Consider the following 15,036-nt stretch of genomic DNA (forward strand, 5'->3'; position numbering starts at 1 on the left):
ATCTAGGGGTGACTGTGGCGCTTAATTACCAGATTCTATAATTTCTTACCATGTCCCAAAGGATCTAAAATGCATTCAAGGTCTTCTCCAGATGGTCTAGATGGAGCGGAAGGACCGCTACACCAGAGGGAAGGAGTTCTTTCCCCAGGTGTGGTGCAGAGATGGGAGGGTAGCGGCTAGTTCCCCTTCAAATTAAGGACATGGGGAGGAGAGGAGGAGCAAGGTCGGAACAAGGGACCCAAAGGACGCTTGCCACATTTCGGGCACGGAGGGCTTGTTCCTTCACTGTCCACGCCACCACTGGTGGCCTTTAGTAACCAGGTGGCAAGCAGAGCAAGCCACCATTCCTGCAGCACACCCACGAGGGTCCGTTTGGGTGCGTTGTTCTGACCTTGCTCCTCCTCTCCCCGCCCCCTCTCCTCCCCAGGTCAGGCTCCTGCTCACCTTTGTGAGGCGAGCCAGACAAATGGTGAGAGCAGATCGGTGTCCCCAGACAAAGATAATTGATCATAGTTGGTGACGCGACTCTTGTGACACTCGAACAGAAAGTGTTTACAGAACTCGATTACTATGATGATGTTGAGGGGTATGCAGGCTTTCCTCCCTTAGGGATGGCGGAATTTCCACGTTTGTTGCCGGAAGCACCCATTTTCCTACAGAAAGAGTTGGCTTGCTCTAATGGAGAGCCCTACACTTCCAGCATTCTTATTTGCCGACTAACTTCTGGCTCATAATTCCAGCAGGAGAAGAAATTATTTACACAAAATCAGGATTGCTCTCCCTTGGACATCCATGTGTAAGGTCTCAGAGCTCCATAGAAGGATGAGGCCTTGCCAAGTATCCACTTCTTTGACCAAATATTGGCATTGTGTCCACATAAATCGGGAACAGGTTCTAACTCATGGTCTTTATGCCAGGAAGGCCAAGCGCTGGTACCTTGCACACGTTGGGTGTGATGCTCTGCTTGTGCGCCCATGGATTCTGCATTCAAACAGAATGTGGCTTTAAAAAGAGGGTTTCCGTCTACCTTGAGTTCCCCTTAGCACACCTGCATTATGGTTTGACGGGGGTAAAAGTCACAGTCCCCTGATTTTCGCATTTATGTGTAGCAGATGAAAATGGCAGATTAACACCCCCCACCTGCCTGTGAGTCTCACATGTATATGTGGCTGGCAGAAGAAAGCAGCAAACAAGTTGGAAGTAATCATAAAGTTCCCCTGGCTGCTGATTGGATGAATACGATTATCCAATCAGAATGACAAGTGAAGCTGGATGCTATCGGGATACTAGTCTGTGGGGAGGGCGTTGTGTATTACAGATTGTAACACCTACTATTGCTTTTTATGTATATTTGATAGTTGCAATAATTTGTATTGGACAGGGGGTTAATTGTTACTCTCTCTTCTGCTATATGTACCCTATTTATTACCTCTTAACCAAGTTTTATAGTTATGAGTGAAACTGATCTTTCCTTTTCCCCGGGACTCACACTGACCGGCTGCCTCTTTCTCATTGCAGGAAAAGCGCATCGCGTCGCTGGATGCAGCCAACGCCAGGTTAATGAGCGCCCTGACGCAGCTGAAAGAGAGGTACAGCATGCAAACGCGTAACGGGATCTCACCCACAAACCCAACTAAATTGCAGATCACAGAGAACGGCGAATTCAGAAACAGCAGTAATTGTTAACAATGGGAATAAGACAGAGACCCGCACAGACTCGGCCTCAGGCAGCAATGGATGGTTCTGCTCCGACGCGCTCATAACCCGGAGGCAGCGCATTTGACTGATGCATTCTGGGAGAGCGTCTCTCCAAAAGCTCCAATCCAGTACTTTTATTTGGAGGAATATACCCACAGATGTTGTACAAAAAAAATAATAGAAATGTGCCATAATAATACATATTTGTATATGATTCCTGTTATTGCTGGTGAATTATTTTAATGTTTACTGTTTAAATACTATTTTTTAGTTGCTCTTTGTTTGAGAACTTTTGCCAAACTTTACCCAGAAGGGTAGTAAATCACCTAGGTGAGGCTTTAGAACTGTATAGGTCAAGTCATAATACTGATTATTGACAAACCCATGCGTAGTAACCATTTACACACACATACAGGGGAATCCTGATGGGAACCAAAACCACTTTGTTACTGAGAAATGCGTCCTACTGACAGTTGTGCCAGTGATACCCTGGCTAACGTCCCAGCAGGGAAGCCGTTCCGCACATGCACTACGGGAAAGGCCTGCGTTATCTATATACAGGAAACCCTATATCCTCATAGCCAATCTCTACACAGTCAGTCATCAGTTAACCACTAGACTCGGAACTTCCCATTGACCCATCTACTGTATGTTGGGTGGTCAGCGGTACACAGGTTTCCCAGTGTCTGGCCATAGGGAGCTCCCCACGCTCACTGACGAGTTCAGCTTGATGGATTGTGAGAAGAGACCTACAGAATTAAAGCTGCTTTGTTAGAATGAGCCTTCTGCGCTCCACAGATTATATATTCCGCAGATAAATGAATGTCGCGCCCTGTACAGGCTGATGCGCTGCATGATTGAAATGGGCAATTCAGTACAGTGATGCACCGCTGGTCTTAATTGCCCCTAGATGAATTTTTTTGGCCTCTGGCAACCGAGCTAGTGGCGCTTGGAAATAGGAGAATATGTTGAATTTCTCCGTACAAAGCACATGGTGCCCGTGAAGAGTGAGGATGCCGACTCTCATTGTATAGTGAATAGAGAGGAACATTTCAGCCTTCATACTGTGCATCCAACGAAAGGTATTTCCACCGACAGACTGAATTGCATTGAACAGGCCCACAAGCCTTTTATTTCCATAATCACCCTGTGTTTCCCCAAAGCCCTTTACACCACCAGGCGGCACATACAGCCGAGTTGTGCCGCCAGTAGCCAACACAAATAAACTCCACTGACTGGTGGTGTAAAGGCCACAGTGCAAAGCACAGAATGGGAAATGATTGTACTGGCTGTGAGGCCTGTGCCAGATGCTGCAGATATATATTTTATACTCAGACCATTATACGGGATGTCAGAAGCAATATATAGACCACTTACTTGGAAATTATTTTTACCACTTGCTCTGAAATAGCAGGCGCTATAATGCAACACTTGGTTATAATAGATAAGCAAGGGATCATTGGATAGGTACAGACAGGAAACCTCGTTATGCAACGTCCGATAGACTATAAGAATTAGCAGAAAAATGCAATTATGTCTGATCAGGTTCCATGTACGCGCGTGTAGTAGGAGTTGGGTGACGTCACAGCCCGGCAACAGACTGAGTTGCTGTTACATAATGACTATAGTTGATTATAAATGCCGCAGAGAGTCCGGTGCGACCATACAAGGGGTGGGCAGAGGTAACCGAGGGCTGTCCAGCGGCCAATGGCCCTCTTACTATGGAATGAGACCTTTCTGGGCCAGTCGATGTTGCCGAACATATATATAAAAAGGAGCCTGAATAAACTGTCCCCTCGGTACAGATTTATGCAGCAATTCAAAGCCGCCCGCGTATACAATACACCGCTGTAAGCGGACGCTATATACCGCCATTTCTTTGCACAGCTGTAACGTGCTATGGAGATGTTCTGTTATAGTAGTGCATTTACGGATACGCAGTTGGAGAGAGAATAGCTTTATGTGTGGCAGTATATGGTGGCACGGGTAAGACGCGGCCTGTTGCGCCATAGGCCTGCCCGCTGTGTGTTATGCATGGAGATGTCCTGAGTCGTTTGAATTAATTAAGCTGGTTCCATCTGTGCATCAGGTATTTGAGCTAGGACCCGTATCTATTTCTATATAAATGTCTTTCATTCCTGGTGGCACCTTGTAGCGGTGGGATTATAGCACAGATGCGTTTAGTTGGCGAGGGGTCCGATTTCAGTGGATACTAAGTGTTGAAATCGAAGGAGAGAAGTAATAATGTGGGATAGTCCGGACACTATTTAAATACTCTTCTGGCTGCAGAGCTTTTTATTTGAATAGATAAAAGTTTAATTTTAGCATCTGTCACTTTCCCCGCTGCGGAGATACACCGGCTGCAGTTATTCCGGCTGCTTCCTGTATTCTTACACTGAAGCAATTTTGAGTCAGGTCATAAAGCTTCCAATTTGCAGAGAACAGACGCTTAGGAAAAGCCTGAGTAAGGACTCTGCCGCACAATTCTGTCACGTCCATCGCCAAATTGTTCTGACATTATTGCTCCTTACTTTGACGTATGCGCACAAATTTCTGTCAAATGCAAGGGGAAAACATGACACGTTGAAGGAACGTAATAACATTTCCTCAACTTCGTTGCAGGGAAGAGCTAATTAGCAATGAAACCACAAAATATATATATATATATATATACACATATATACACACACCACGTAGACTATGTGGACAAAAGTAATTGGCCGTTGCCACAAGTGTGTAAAACCAAGCACCGAGCCATTGCAGTCTCCATTTGCAAACATTTGTGATACAAAATGAGCGCAGTGACTACAAGCATTGTAGAATGCCACCTTTGCATGGTACTGAGATAGGATGCCACCATTGCAATAAGATGATTTATGAAATTTCATCCCTACTGGATATTCCACAATCAGCTGCAAGGAATATTATCAGAAAGAGGAAGTATTTAGGAACAGCAACAACTCGGCCACGAAGCAGAAGACCACATACCATCACAGAGCGGAGGTGCATAGTGCATACAGTCACCACTGCTCTGCTGATTCCATAGCTGAAGAGTTCAAAAGTACCGCTACACGCGAGCCTCACTTCGCCAATGGCAAGCATCGGATGGAGGGGTGTAATGCACACCGGCACTGGACTGTGGAGTGACGAATCACACCTCTCTGTTTGGCAGCCAGATGGATGAGTCTGGAATTGGCGGATTCCAAGATAATGTTTCCTGCCTGACTGCATTATGCCCCCTGTGCAGTTTGGTGGAGGAATGATAATGGTATAGGGCAGTGTGTCAGGGTTTGGCCTAGGACCCTTATTTCCGATGAAGGGCAGTTTTAATGCTTTAGTGTACCAAGACATTTTGGACAATGTTATGCTTCCAACTTTGTGCCAACAGTTTGGGGAAGGCTCCTTTCTCTTCCAACATGGCTGTGCCCCAATGCACACAGCAAGGACTAGGTTTGGTGTAGAAGCACGGGACTGGCCCACACAGAGGCTCTAACACATCAAACCTGGCTCTGTGTTTGAAGGACCTCCCTTGGTGCATTGGGGCAGAGTCTTGTTGTATTAGGAAAGAGCCTTCCCAAACTACACAAAGTCAGGCATACACAATTCTCTAGATTGTTGTATAGACGTAACGTAACTCTTTCACTGGCAACAAACCATGAAAAACAATTCCAGATCATTGTTCCTCCTCCACCAACCATACATCCCGCCAGTCCAGTGCTTGTGGGGACATGGTTGCAATATTCAATGCTTCATCTGCCAGCAAAGGACAGATGGGTTGTAGACGCTCACCTCTTAGCACTCTTGTAATGTGACATAGTACTGCCAAGGCTGAGCTGGTTTTACAACAGTATTGGTGAAAAAGTGGCATCCCATGGCATTGCCCTCTTGTTGGAATGGTGGTATTCTATGGCAGTGACCTTGTTGGAAAACCGGCATCCCAATGGCAGTGCCCTTTGAAGTTCAACAAGCTCTTTAATATGACCCTATTGCTAACGAGTGGCTACGGAGATTACACAGGTGTCCACTTACTTTTGCCCGATATTTTACATATTTATTTACGAGGAATGGATCACAGCACAACAGGTATAGACGTCATTAGCGTCCTCTGTAAATAATCCCAGTCTCTCCTACAAGGCCATATTTAGCAAGTGGCAAGATCGGATCTCCAGTACATTTCGGTTTGTTTACAACAAGGTCACATTATCTGTTCCTTAGCTGCTAATCTTGTCCTCAATCCTGAGCGGAGAATTGTATTTTCAAATCTACATGTTTTGTTTTATATACAGACATTTCCATTGTTGAATTGTGAATTACGAATTTCAACTGCATTTAACTTTATTATTTCCAATGAAAATCATTTAATGACATATTTATAATAATCTATATTTAATATTAAATAAACACTGAAAATCTACATCTGGTTAATATTTGTATTTAGGAATACTATAAATTCAGTTTGCATTTATATGAGAGAACGAGAGAGAGATAGGAAATACATATTCTATACAATCCAGATACTTCCAAAGCCTGAATTCAAGCAACATTAGCAAAAACATTTTTTTGATACTGTTCTTTGATTATTGTTAATATGGCAGTAACTCTCAGATCACCTTAAAAGCAAAAGGATAATATAACAAGTTGTGTTAAGCAGTAGCCTCTTTTGCCTGTATGTTGCACTTGTTTATTTTTTTCCGTTATTGCCTTCGGAAAATTGGAATTTTGGTTGCGGCAATTTGCTCGGGATATTGGGAGTTTTTCTCGCTTAACAGTGGAGGATACATTTTTTTTTCTTTTTTTATAGACCAGGGAGGGTGCACTAACATTAATTAAATGCACAGTAGATTTCAATTAGATTCCGACGTTTCAGGGATTTTTATTACTTCCTTTCCCCAGGGATTACCTGAGGAGAGGATGTAGGAAGTCCTGAAACGTCAGCTCTATTTACTGAACAGTATATATAAATTAGATTCTGAGAGTGCCGTCTCTTGCTCCATTTCTTCACTATATTGCTTTCGTAGGATAACCACCTTTCCAATGTTTTGTCTTTAATACCCGGTTACAGATCAAGTAGCCACAAGTTACCTGGCCACCGCATAGACACTGCGATGCATCACATGTCACCTATTGGCCAATGATCATAGAGCATGTTGGATGACATTCACGCACAGTCAACCACTCAATCAGCTACTCATTATTAGGGAGTACATGTACATATATAGTTCCCTTTCTAGCGTGACATTTAGTAGCAATGTTGCCCCATCGTCCGTAGCCATTTACTCAATCACATTACAGCCGCGTAACTTCATGAAAAGAATCTTTGTTTAATGTAAAATTAAATAAAAATAAGACGCAGGAGAAGACGACAGATCGGTAAATCCTATTTCTTTTCTTTCACAGTCTGCCTTAGAAAAAAAAATCATCCCTTTTTCTGGAATACTGTCCACTTAATATTGGGGGAAACGCACAGAAAATTAAAGGCCGCGAAGAATGTAAAATGATCTCAAAGCAGAACAGGAGTGACACATTACGCCTGCGGACTCCGCCACTGTCAGGAAGCTTGCCCGCCCCAGGCTGGGCGATCTCTATCTGGGCTGGAGCTGCCAGTAAAGAACCAATATCACCCCAGCTGGTGACTACTGTGCACCGTCCCCAGTCTTAGACCAGCCTGCTTACAGTCTGTGCGTACCTAGCATATGGCACAGACCAGTGGGACCGCTACCTTCTGTGACTCTCCGGACGTTGTATGTTAGTGTCTTTGTTTATTCTAAGTAACGGACAATATACAAAAAGTCAATGCAATTCCAAGATTTACGTCAGTGGACAATCCGCCTTCCAAGAGCCAAATCAGGGAGATTTGGGGGCTCAGGACGCACAAAAGCAAAAAAAAAAAAAGTTGCTGCTGCTTTCAGGGAGTAAAACTCCACCGAACTCTTTCTTACAGATAACGCTACTGATGCTTACAAATAAGGGACGCCTCGCCTCACTGTCCACCTGCGGATGAGAATGTATCATTGCCGTAGGTAGCGAAAAAAACTGCAAATAATAAAACAGAGAATTTAAATATTGATAGTTTTTTTTTTTTAAATAAGTTTAAAAAAAGCAAAAAAAAACATATTTATATTGTGATGAATTTGTGGTTCAGCTAAGAAATGTAACAGGAAATCCACAACCGGTCGTTCATTTGCATAAGAATTGCGTAATATATTAATCGTGAATGGCAAAGAGATGAACAATGGCTTCCGGATCTCCTATTTAAAGCTTGGAAGGTTTGAAGAATAATTATTTACCTTCCCAAGGATCAGAACTGTTTTATTTTTATTTGAAGGTTTTTTTTTTTAAATAAACAGTATATTATAACAAGAAGTCATCTGACGGCCTTTCTTATTTTATATGATGTGAAATGGATAGTACTAGGATGTGAATGAACTGAGTTATAAATGATAGTTCTAGCTGAGGGCATCTTTCAGGTTGTCAGGAACTGTGGAAATTAGACTTTAAAACGTGGGAAAATCATCAAATCTTTCAGATGTTCCTGGGAACATGGCTTCTGAATAGATACAGTGTCTGGGAAATGTAACGAGCGTCAGATTTATTCAGTCACATACTGTAGGTGTTAAATACCAAACGTGCAATACCTTTTAAATATTTGAAAAAACCCATCTTGGAATAAAGAGAGAGAGGACATTTAAATGTGTTTTGCAAGGGCTACTAAGTATTACCAGCAGTGCCTTCATTGGTGCCTGGAGTACACAAGGGACAAACCTATATATTTTTTTTTCTGTATGACCACCAGGTGGCAATGCAGAGCCCTTATGGTTCCACCAAAGATATTGACCAATATAATTAGAAGACAGCAATGACGCGGTATCTATGACATAAAATATATATATATATATATATATATATATATATATTTGCTGGACGCCGGGCACACCAACGAGTGCTGGTTCCTTGTTGTCGGGTGCCTTCATCCACAGTAGATATGGACGATCGAATGATGCAGCACTCCAGACCAATTAAACTTGAATAAGTTTATTTCAGCTCAGCAACATTTCAATACGTGTGGAGCCTGATGAAAATACACACGTGTTGAAACGTTGCTGAGCTGAAATAAACTTACTCAAGTTTTCAATTGGTCTGGAGTGCTGCATCATTCTATATATAATATTCCTCTTCCTCGCTTAGGGCCTTATTCTGGTTAGGTCGGTGCAACGTACGTACGGTCCGTTTCAGCGTACGTTTCCCGTACGCGGACGGCGAGCGTAAGTCCGCCCACAGAACAGCCGCATATGGACAGTCACAAACACCGACAATGGGGAGTGGTGTACACTTGAGCCACCGTATACGGATGGATCTCCTCTTAGACACGGTTAACTGGCGTACAACAGAGCGTACGCCACCGTATATGGACGGGTCGCGTCCGTTTTCACACAGACACCTTCCGTATATCTGAGCATACGCCACAGTGCAAGTAGAAATTGAGTCCAAAACCACCATTGTTGCTCTTAGATGTGGTTTATGTTTCTTTTTCCATATAAAAAACTGGTATGTTTGTGCTACAGTGAAAAAGTTGACACGTCGACTTCTGTGAATTGAGTGTCCTGCTTTTTAAAGTATACAAAAACACTTACTGAATGGGTGTAGATGGTTATAAAATAACTACCTTGACATATATAAGCAAGTCTTAGAATGAATCTTACCTAAAATGAAACCAACCTTTACATGTTGAGAAGTGTAGAAAGATAAGCTTCCAATGTGTTTGAGTGCAGTGTGTGGCTTGCAGGTAGTGAAATAATGGTTTGGACTTAATAGACTGCAGCATTGCTTATTACATTGAGGTGTATGAGTTTGTGTATTAATTAGCAGACCCAGGCGTCCGCTCTCATGCAGTATCTCTAGGGGTGGTCTGGAGCTATCTTTGGCGTCCGCCTGTTTTTGGCCCAAAATGCACAGTGCGTTCGCCGATCGAGCGGCTGTAGCACCGTACATTTTTGGTGCACACCCCTATGTACGCCCAGTTTTCCTCATTATTCCGTCCGCTCCCCTAAAAACGCCCCCATGCCGCCCACAATGACCGTACTCTTGCGGACAGGTTTTTTCACACGGAGAGACCCGTCCGTGAGCGGTGTGCGGTCGCCGCACCTGTGCATTGCGAAAGCTACGCATGCGCAGATGAAAAAACCCCGATCCGCCCGTATACAGTCCCACCGCACCGAGCAGAATAAGGCCCTCAAGCTCATGGCCAGAAATGGAAATTATTATACACGGAAACTAAAGCTTCAACGCGGACACAACTGCATTCATGTTGTTATACAGAGTCCTATATCCTCTCACAGACACACATAATACACTACTGACCCACCAATAAAACAGTAATATAAAAAAAAATTAAAGAGAAATATCTGGACACTAATCATTAACTTGCATCTGTAGAAAATAAATGGTAATTTCCTTTTTATATCATTTTCCAGTAAGGGATCTGGCTGAGTCTGGGAGCATGCGGATGGGAAAGATGTGATATTCTGCATCGTTGTGAACAGTGATATAGAATGTGTTGGTTTAGCCATCCAAACTGTTGTCTCTTCCTTCTGATAGGGCTCTAGTGCCATTTTAGTACATTGGGGCTCTAGTGCCATTCAGTACATTGGGGCTCTAGTGCCATTCAGTACATTGGGGCTCTAGTGTCATTCAGTACATTGGGGCTCTAGTGCCATTTAGTACATTGGGGCTCTAGTGTCATTCAGTACATTGGGGCTCTAGTGCCATTCAGTACATTGGGGCTCTAGTGCCATTCAGTACATTGGGGCTCTAGTGCCATTCAGTACATTGGGGCTCTAGTGCCATTCAGTACATTGGGGCTCTAGTGCCATTCAGTACATTGGGGCTCTAGTGCCATTCAGTACATTGGGGCTCTAGTGCCATTCAGTACATTGGGGCTCTAGTGCCATTCAGTACATTGGGGCTCTAGTGCCATTCAGTACATTGGGGCTCTAGTGTCATTCAGTACATTGGGGCTCTAGTGCCATTCAGTACATTGGGGCTCTAGTGCCATTCAGTACATTGGGTTTTAGTGCCATTCAGTACATTGGGGCTCTAGTGCCATTCAGTACATTGGGGCTCTAGTGCCATTCAGTACATTGGGGCTCTAGTGCCATTCAGTACATTGGGGCTCTAGTGTCATTCAGTACATTGGGGCTCTAGTGCCATTCAGTACATTGGGGCTCTAGTGCCATTCAGTACATTGGGTTTTAGTGCCATTCAGTACATTGGGGCTCTAGTGCCATTCAGTACATTGGGGCCCATTTACTATAGATAGCATATTAAATGGGATCTGGGTGGCATCTTACTGCAACCTCCCCGTCCACTCCCGCACCTCTCCTGTAAGTAAAACTGCGGGGCAGCCAGTTTGGGGAAGGGGGGTGGAATCCCAGGTATCCCAGGATAACAGTAGGAAGCGATACTATAGCACCACAGTACAGATATGTAGGTCGGTAACCAGACCGCCTACAAGTGATCTGGTTACTGAAAGTGCAAGGTGCCAAAGAACGACCGTTTTTTTATTTTTTTATGAATAAATGCAATTATAAAATTCATATATCATCAAAATATTTTTATATGTAGTTATAGTAATAATTAAAATAATAGTGTATTACAGTCCCGGCATCGGGAGCTTCATAACAATATCTCTCTGTACCCCAGGCCGGCTGGATGGTGAAATGCATTCACTAATTACTGTTTATTTATCATCATTCATAAATAAAAAATAAAAAAAAAGGGAAAAAACAAATGGTAAATATTCAGTGGGAACACAATTTGTTCTGCGCTAAAACATCGCTCTCAGTAATTTATGATGGCAACAACACGAGCTGTAAATGGGACGGCATTTGTTCTAATGGTGAATGTATTCAATTTCACAGCACTTTTTGCTATTATGTAGCAGTAATTAAATGGGGTCTAATCTCTGTAGGAAACGTCCACAGTGAGACGTCAGGGACGGGCGGGCCTCCAAATCTCTCTCACTTGTTCTCTATACATTTGTAAGTCCTCAGGGCAAAGGGTTTATGCTGCAGCTATTTCCCAGTGATGTTCTTATCAGATCTGAGCATAAAAACACACAACTGGGCCAAACCATGCTGCACTGAATGTGGGGCAGATGTAACATGTGCAGAGAGAGTTACTGTAGATGTGGGTGGGGGTGTGTTCAAACTGAAATCTAAATGGCAGTGTACAAATATACTGTAGGTGGCTAACATGCGTGGGCTACATGCAAAAGCAGCCAGTATTTACCCTGCACAGAATCAATATAGCCCACCACATCTTATGCTCTTTGCACACGTTACATCTTCCCCACCTGCAGCGCAGCATGGTTTTGCTAACAAAGGCCCTCGATCCTCTAACGTGAACCATCTGAGACGCAGACAGAGGAGCGGACTAAATACAATATAATGTTCTACCGTCCAAAAAGGTTCTACAGGGAAAGCTCTTTAGAGATGTGCAATATAGTAACATAGGCCTAGGGGTAGTAAGTTACATTTTTTCATTATATAATAATGTGCCGTATAATCATGACAGATAGTCGCCTTTGGCAATGTACAGTATTAATATTTAGTAGAAATATAAAATATCTGTGATTAGAAAGTTACGTGTGTACCACTGCTTGTGCCACCTGGGCACAGTTACCTGGAACCTTTATATACAAGCTGGGGGCACAGACACACTAGTCTTTGCTAAGCATGGTGGGAAATCCCATTGATGAATACAACCGCATCTAGAAAATGGTCATTACTTACTTTTAATGCCCTGATACTTCTGGAGAAAGGGCTCTGCTGGTCCCCAAATATACCTGCATGACTGACTGTGTATTGGCTTCTTGATGCCACTACGCCCACAGATGGCAGTTTACCTCCGTAAAGGCCTCTTACAGACTGGCATCAAAATACATAAAAAACCTGTAACAACATGTAATGGGCTGGAATTATCAAGTGGTTTCCATGGCTCCATGTACTTGCTGTTGGGGGGACTATTTAACATGATGCACCACTGGCATTTCACGCAGTGGGTAACCCGCCGCCACCAGACACAGGAAAGATCAATATAGCAATATATGTGTTTTTGTTTTTTTTCTTGAGCCAAACTACTATTATATGGAATAATTATTCCTCTATATTGTTACTGGACTACAAGGGTTACTTATATATTTATTGTACATAGCCCAGCCAGTAATGCCGCAGTATCCGGCACAGAGTTCATTGTGCGCAGTAGGAAAGCTTCCCAATGTGAAGGAGGGTTAGGGAGGAGAACCCCATCACCTAGATGTCTGTAAATGGTAAAATGTCAGACTTGAGCCAAATTGATGTTTCCTCTTGTGAGAGTAAAAAAAAAAAAACAACAATAACCTAATCCCAAATCTTGGTGATTATTCTGCTGTGATACGTTGCATTGAACATAACTGTACATGGGGGTTCCCCAGGCGGACAGCTGGGAGGACGAGTATTTTTGCAAATGCTGTAAATATAGATGTACAAATGATATTATTATGTTTCTGTGATAAAGATTTCCGTAATGTTCTGGGTATCACCGTTTAGTGGCGAGATGTGACTGCTCATATTAAGGCCATCAATATATAAAGGGTTTCCACCATCACAACATTAAGGACTGATAGATGGACATTCTGAGACCTATCGGGGAGTAGGGTTAGGACCTTACGGGGACATTTCTGCAAATATAAAAACTGGTGTATACGGAAGAGGAGCTATAACCAGTTTTATTGGGGTATAGCAAATAGCAGCTAATGGTGCCAGGTACAGGTTCTACACTTTGTGATCTCAAAAAACTAGATAGAGGCTTTGATCAGTCACCGTTCAAACCGGTCCTAGAGATCTCCCAACAGGCCACGCTTCCCAGACCACCTATCTGGTGCACAGGTGCAGTCATTACTATCACATCCCCCAGACCACCTATCTGGTGCACAGGTGCAGTCATTACTATCACATCCCCCAGACCACCTAGCTGGTGCACAGGTGCAGTTATTACTATCACATCCCCCAGACCACCTATCTGGTGCACAGGTGCAGTCATTACTATCACATCCCCCAGACCACCTATCCGGTGCACAGGTGCAGTCATTACTAATGGTCACATTTCCCAGACCACCTAGCTGGTGCACAGGTGCAGTCATTACTATCACATTTCCCAGATCACCTAGCTGGTGCACAGGTGTAGTCATTACTAACTGTCACATTTTGAAACGTGCTGCATTCATTCAAAACTGACACATTCTACAGATCCACAGGTGACCTGGAAAACATGGACTGTTGGTAAAGCTCGAGGACAGGTTTGGCCAACCCTCCTGTAAACCTAGCCGTACTATGTGAAAGACAAGGCGACGGAGCCAAATGTCCAGAAACCATGATGCCGTGGCCATACCCGCACTTTACAGACATGTTTACAACATAAAGTTATTTCAATGTTGTTAAGGTGTAAATTTAAATTTGCCATACGCATCTGTAACACTGATGATTAGACACCTGCTGGTGAAATTAGCCGGACCCTAAACTGGATTAGGGGACATCGCCCACAAGTGGCGATAAAGGGAAGAGCAGGTAATGATCACTTGGAGTTTGCTAGGTTTGTGTTTGAGCCATTTCAAGGAATTTTGGGGCAGTTTCAATTGCTCTCAATTTTAATTATTGAAAACCCAAATTTCCAAGCTCTTTGAGATCTGGTAAAGACTCCGTCAAGATTGCGCTTATATTACGTGTGGCGCAAGAAAGTAAAGGTGTCCGCCATGTGATATTGGGGGCAGGCTCAGTACTTAAAGATTTGTTTTTGTTTTTTATGCTTTAAAAAGAACATATTTTATATATGATCAATGCAAAAAGAGTTCAGCCCATTGTGAACGGCTGCAACAATGTACAGAGACAGAGTGTTTGTCTCCCGAGAATAATGTGGCTGTGAGGTTCATGTATATTTGAAATTATGGATAATAAAATTTATTTAGCTATTTTATTCACGTTTCCTGGTTTTTATTTTGTTGGTTTAATGATTAAGAACAAAACATTGAAATTTAGATTCAAGTTTGGGAAAAGACTGAACATCTGGAACATTGCCTGCTCCCCGGAATGTCCAGCAAACCCCCAAATTCTGTCACCTCCTCCAGACTCCTGGATCCATCCACTGCTTCATTGAAGTGGGCAGTCTGGGGGCTTTGAGAATGGGATTTACTGTGAATCGTGTCACGGTGAGCTCACTTCTGCATATCGTGCCACCAGAGCCGGCCCTAACCAATATGATGCCCTAGGCGTTTGCCTAGTTTGCCTATGCGCGTCACACTCTGCC

At 43.3% G+C, this 15,036-nt stretch overlaps 1 protein-coding gene across 9 annotated transcripts in view; it reads left to right on the plus strand.

The window, feature by feature from the left end:
- DAB2IP (DAB2 interacting protein) overlaps positions 1-14,706 on the plus strand; it is a 499,976-nt gene extending 485,270 nt beyond the window's left edge. For 8 of the 9 annotated variants that reach the window (XM_083161386.1, XM_083161390.1, XM_083161388.1 and 5 more), the window contains one exon: positions 1,519-14,706. In XM_083161386.1, coding sequence (XP_083017512.1) covers positions 1,519-1,686 — 168 coding nt within the window. In that variant the 3' untranslated portion in view covers positions 1,687-14,706. The remainder of the gene's footprint in view (positions 1-1,518) is intronic. The other variant, XM_083161387.1, reaches the window with a different exon arrangement.
- The last annotated feature ends 330 nt before the right edge of the window (positions 14,707-15,036 follow it).

The sequence above is a fragment of the Crinia signifera genome, chromosome 9, assembly GCF_055691185.1.
Source record: "Crinia signifera chromosome 9, ASM5569118v1, whole genome shotgun sequence".
NCBI classification, from domain to species: domain Eukaryota; kingdom Metazoa; phylum Chordata; class Amphibia; order Anura; family Myobatrachidae; genus Crinia; species Crinia signifera.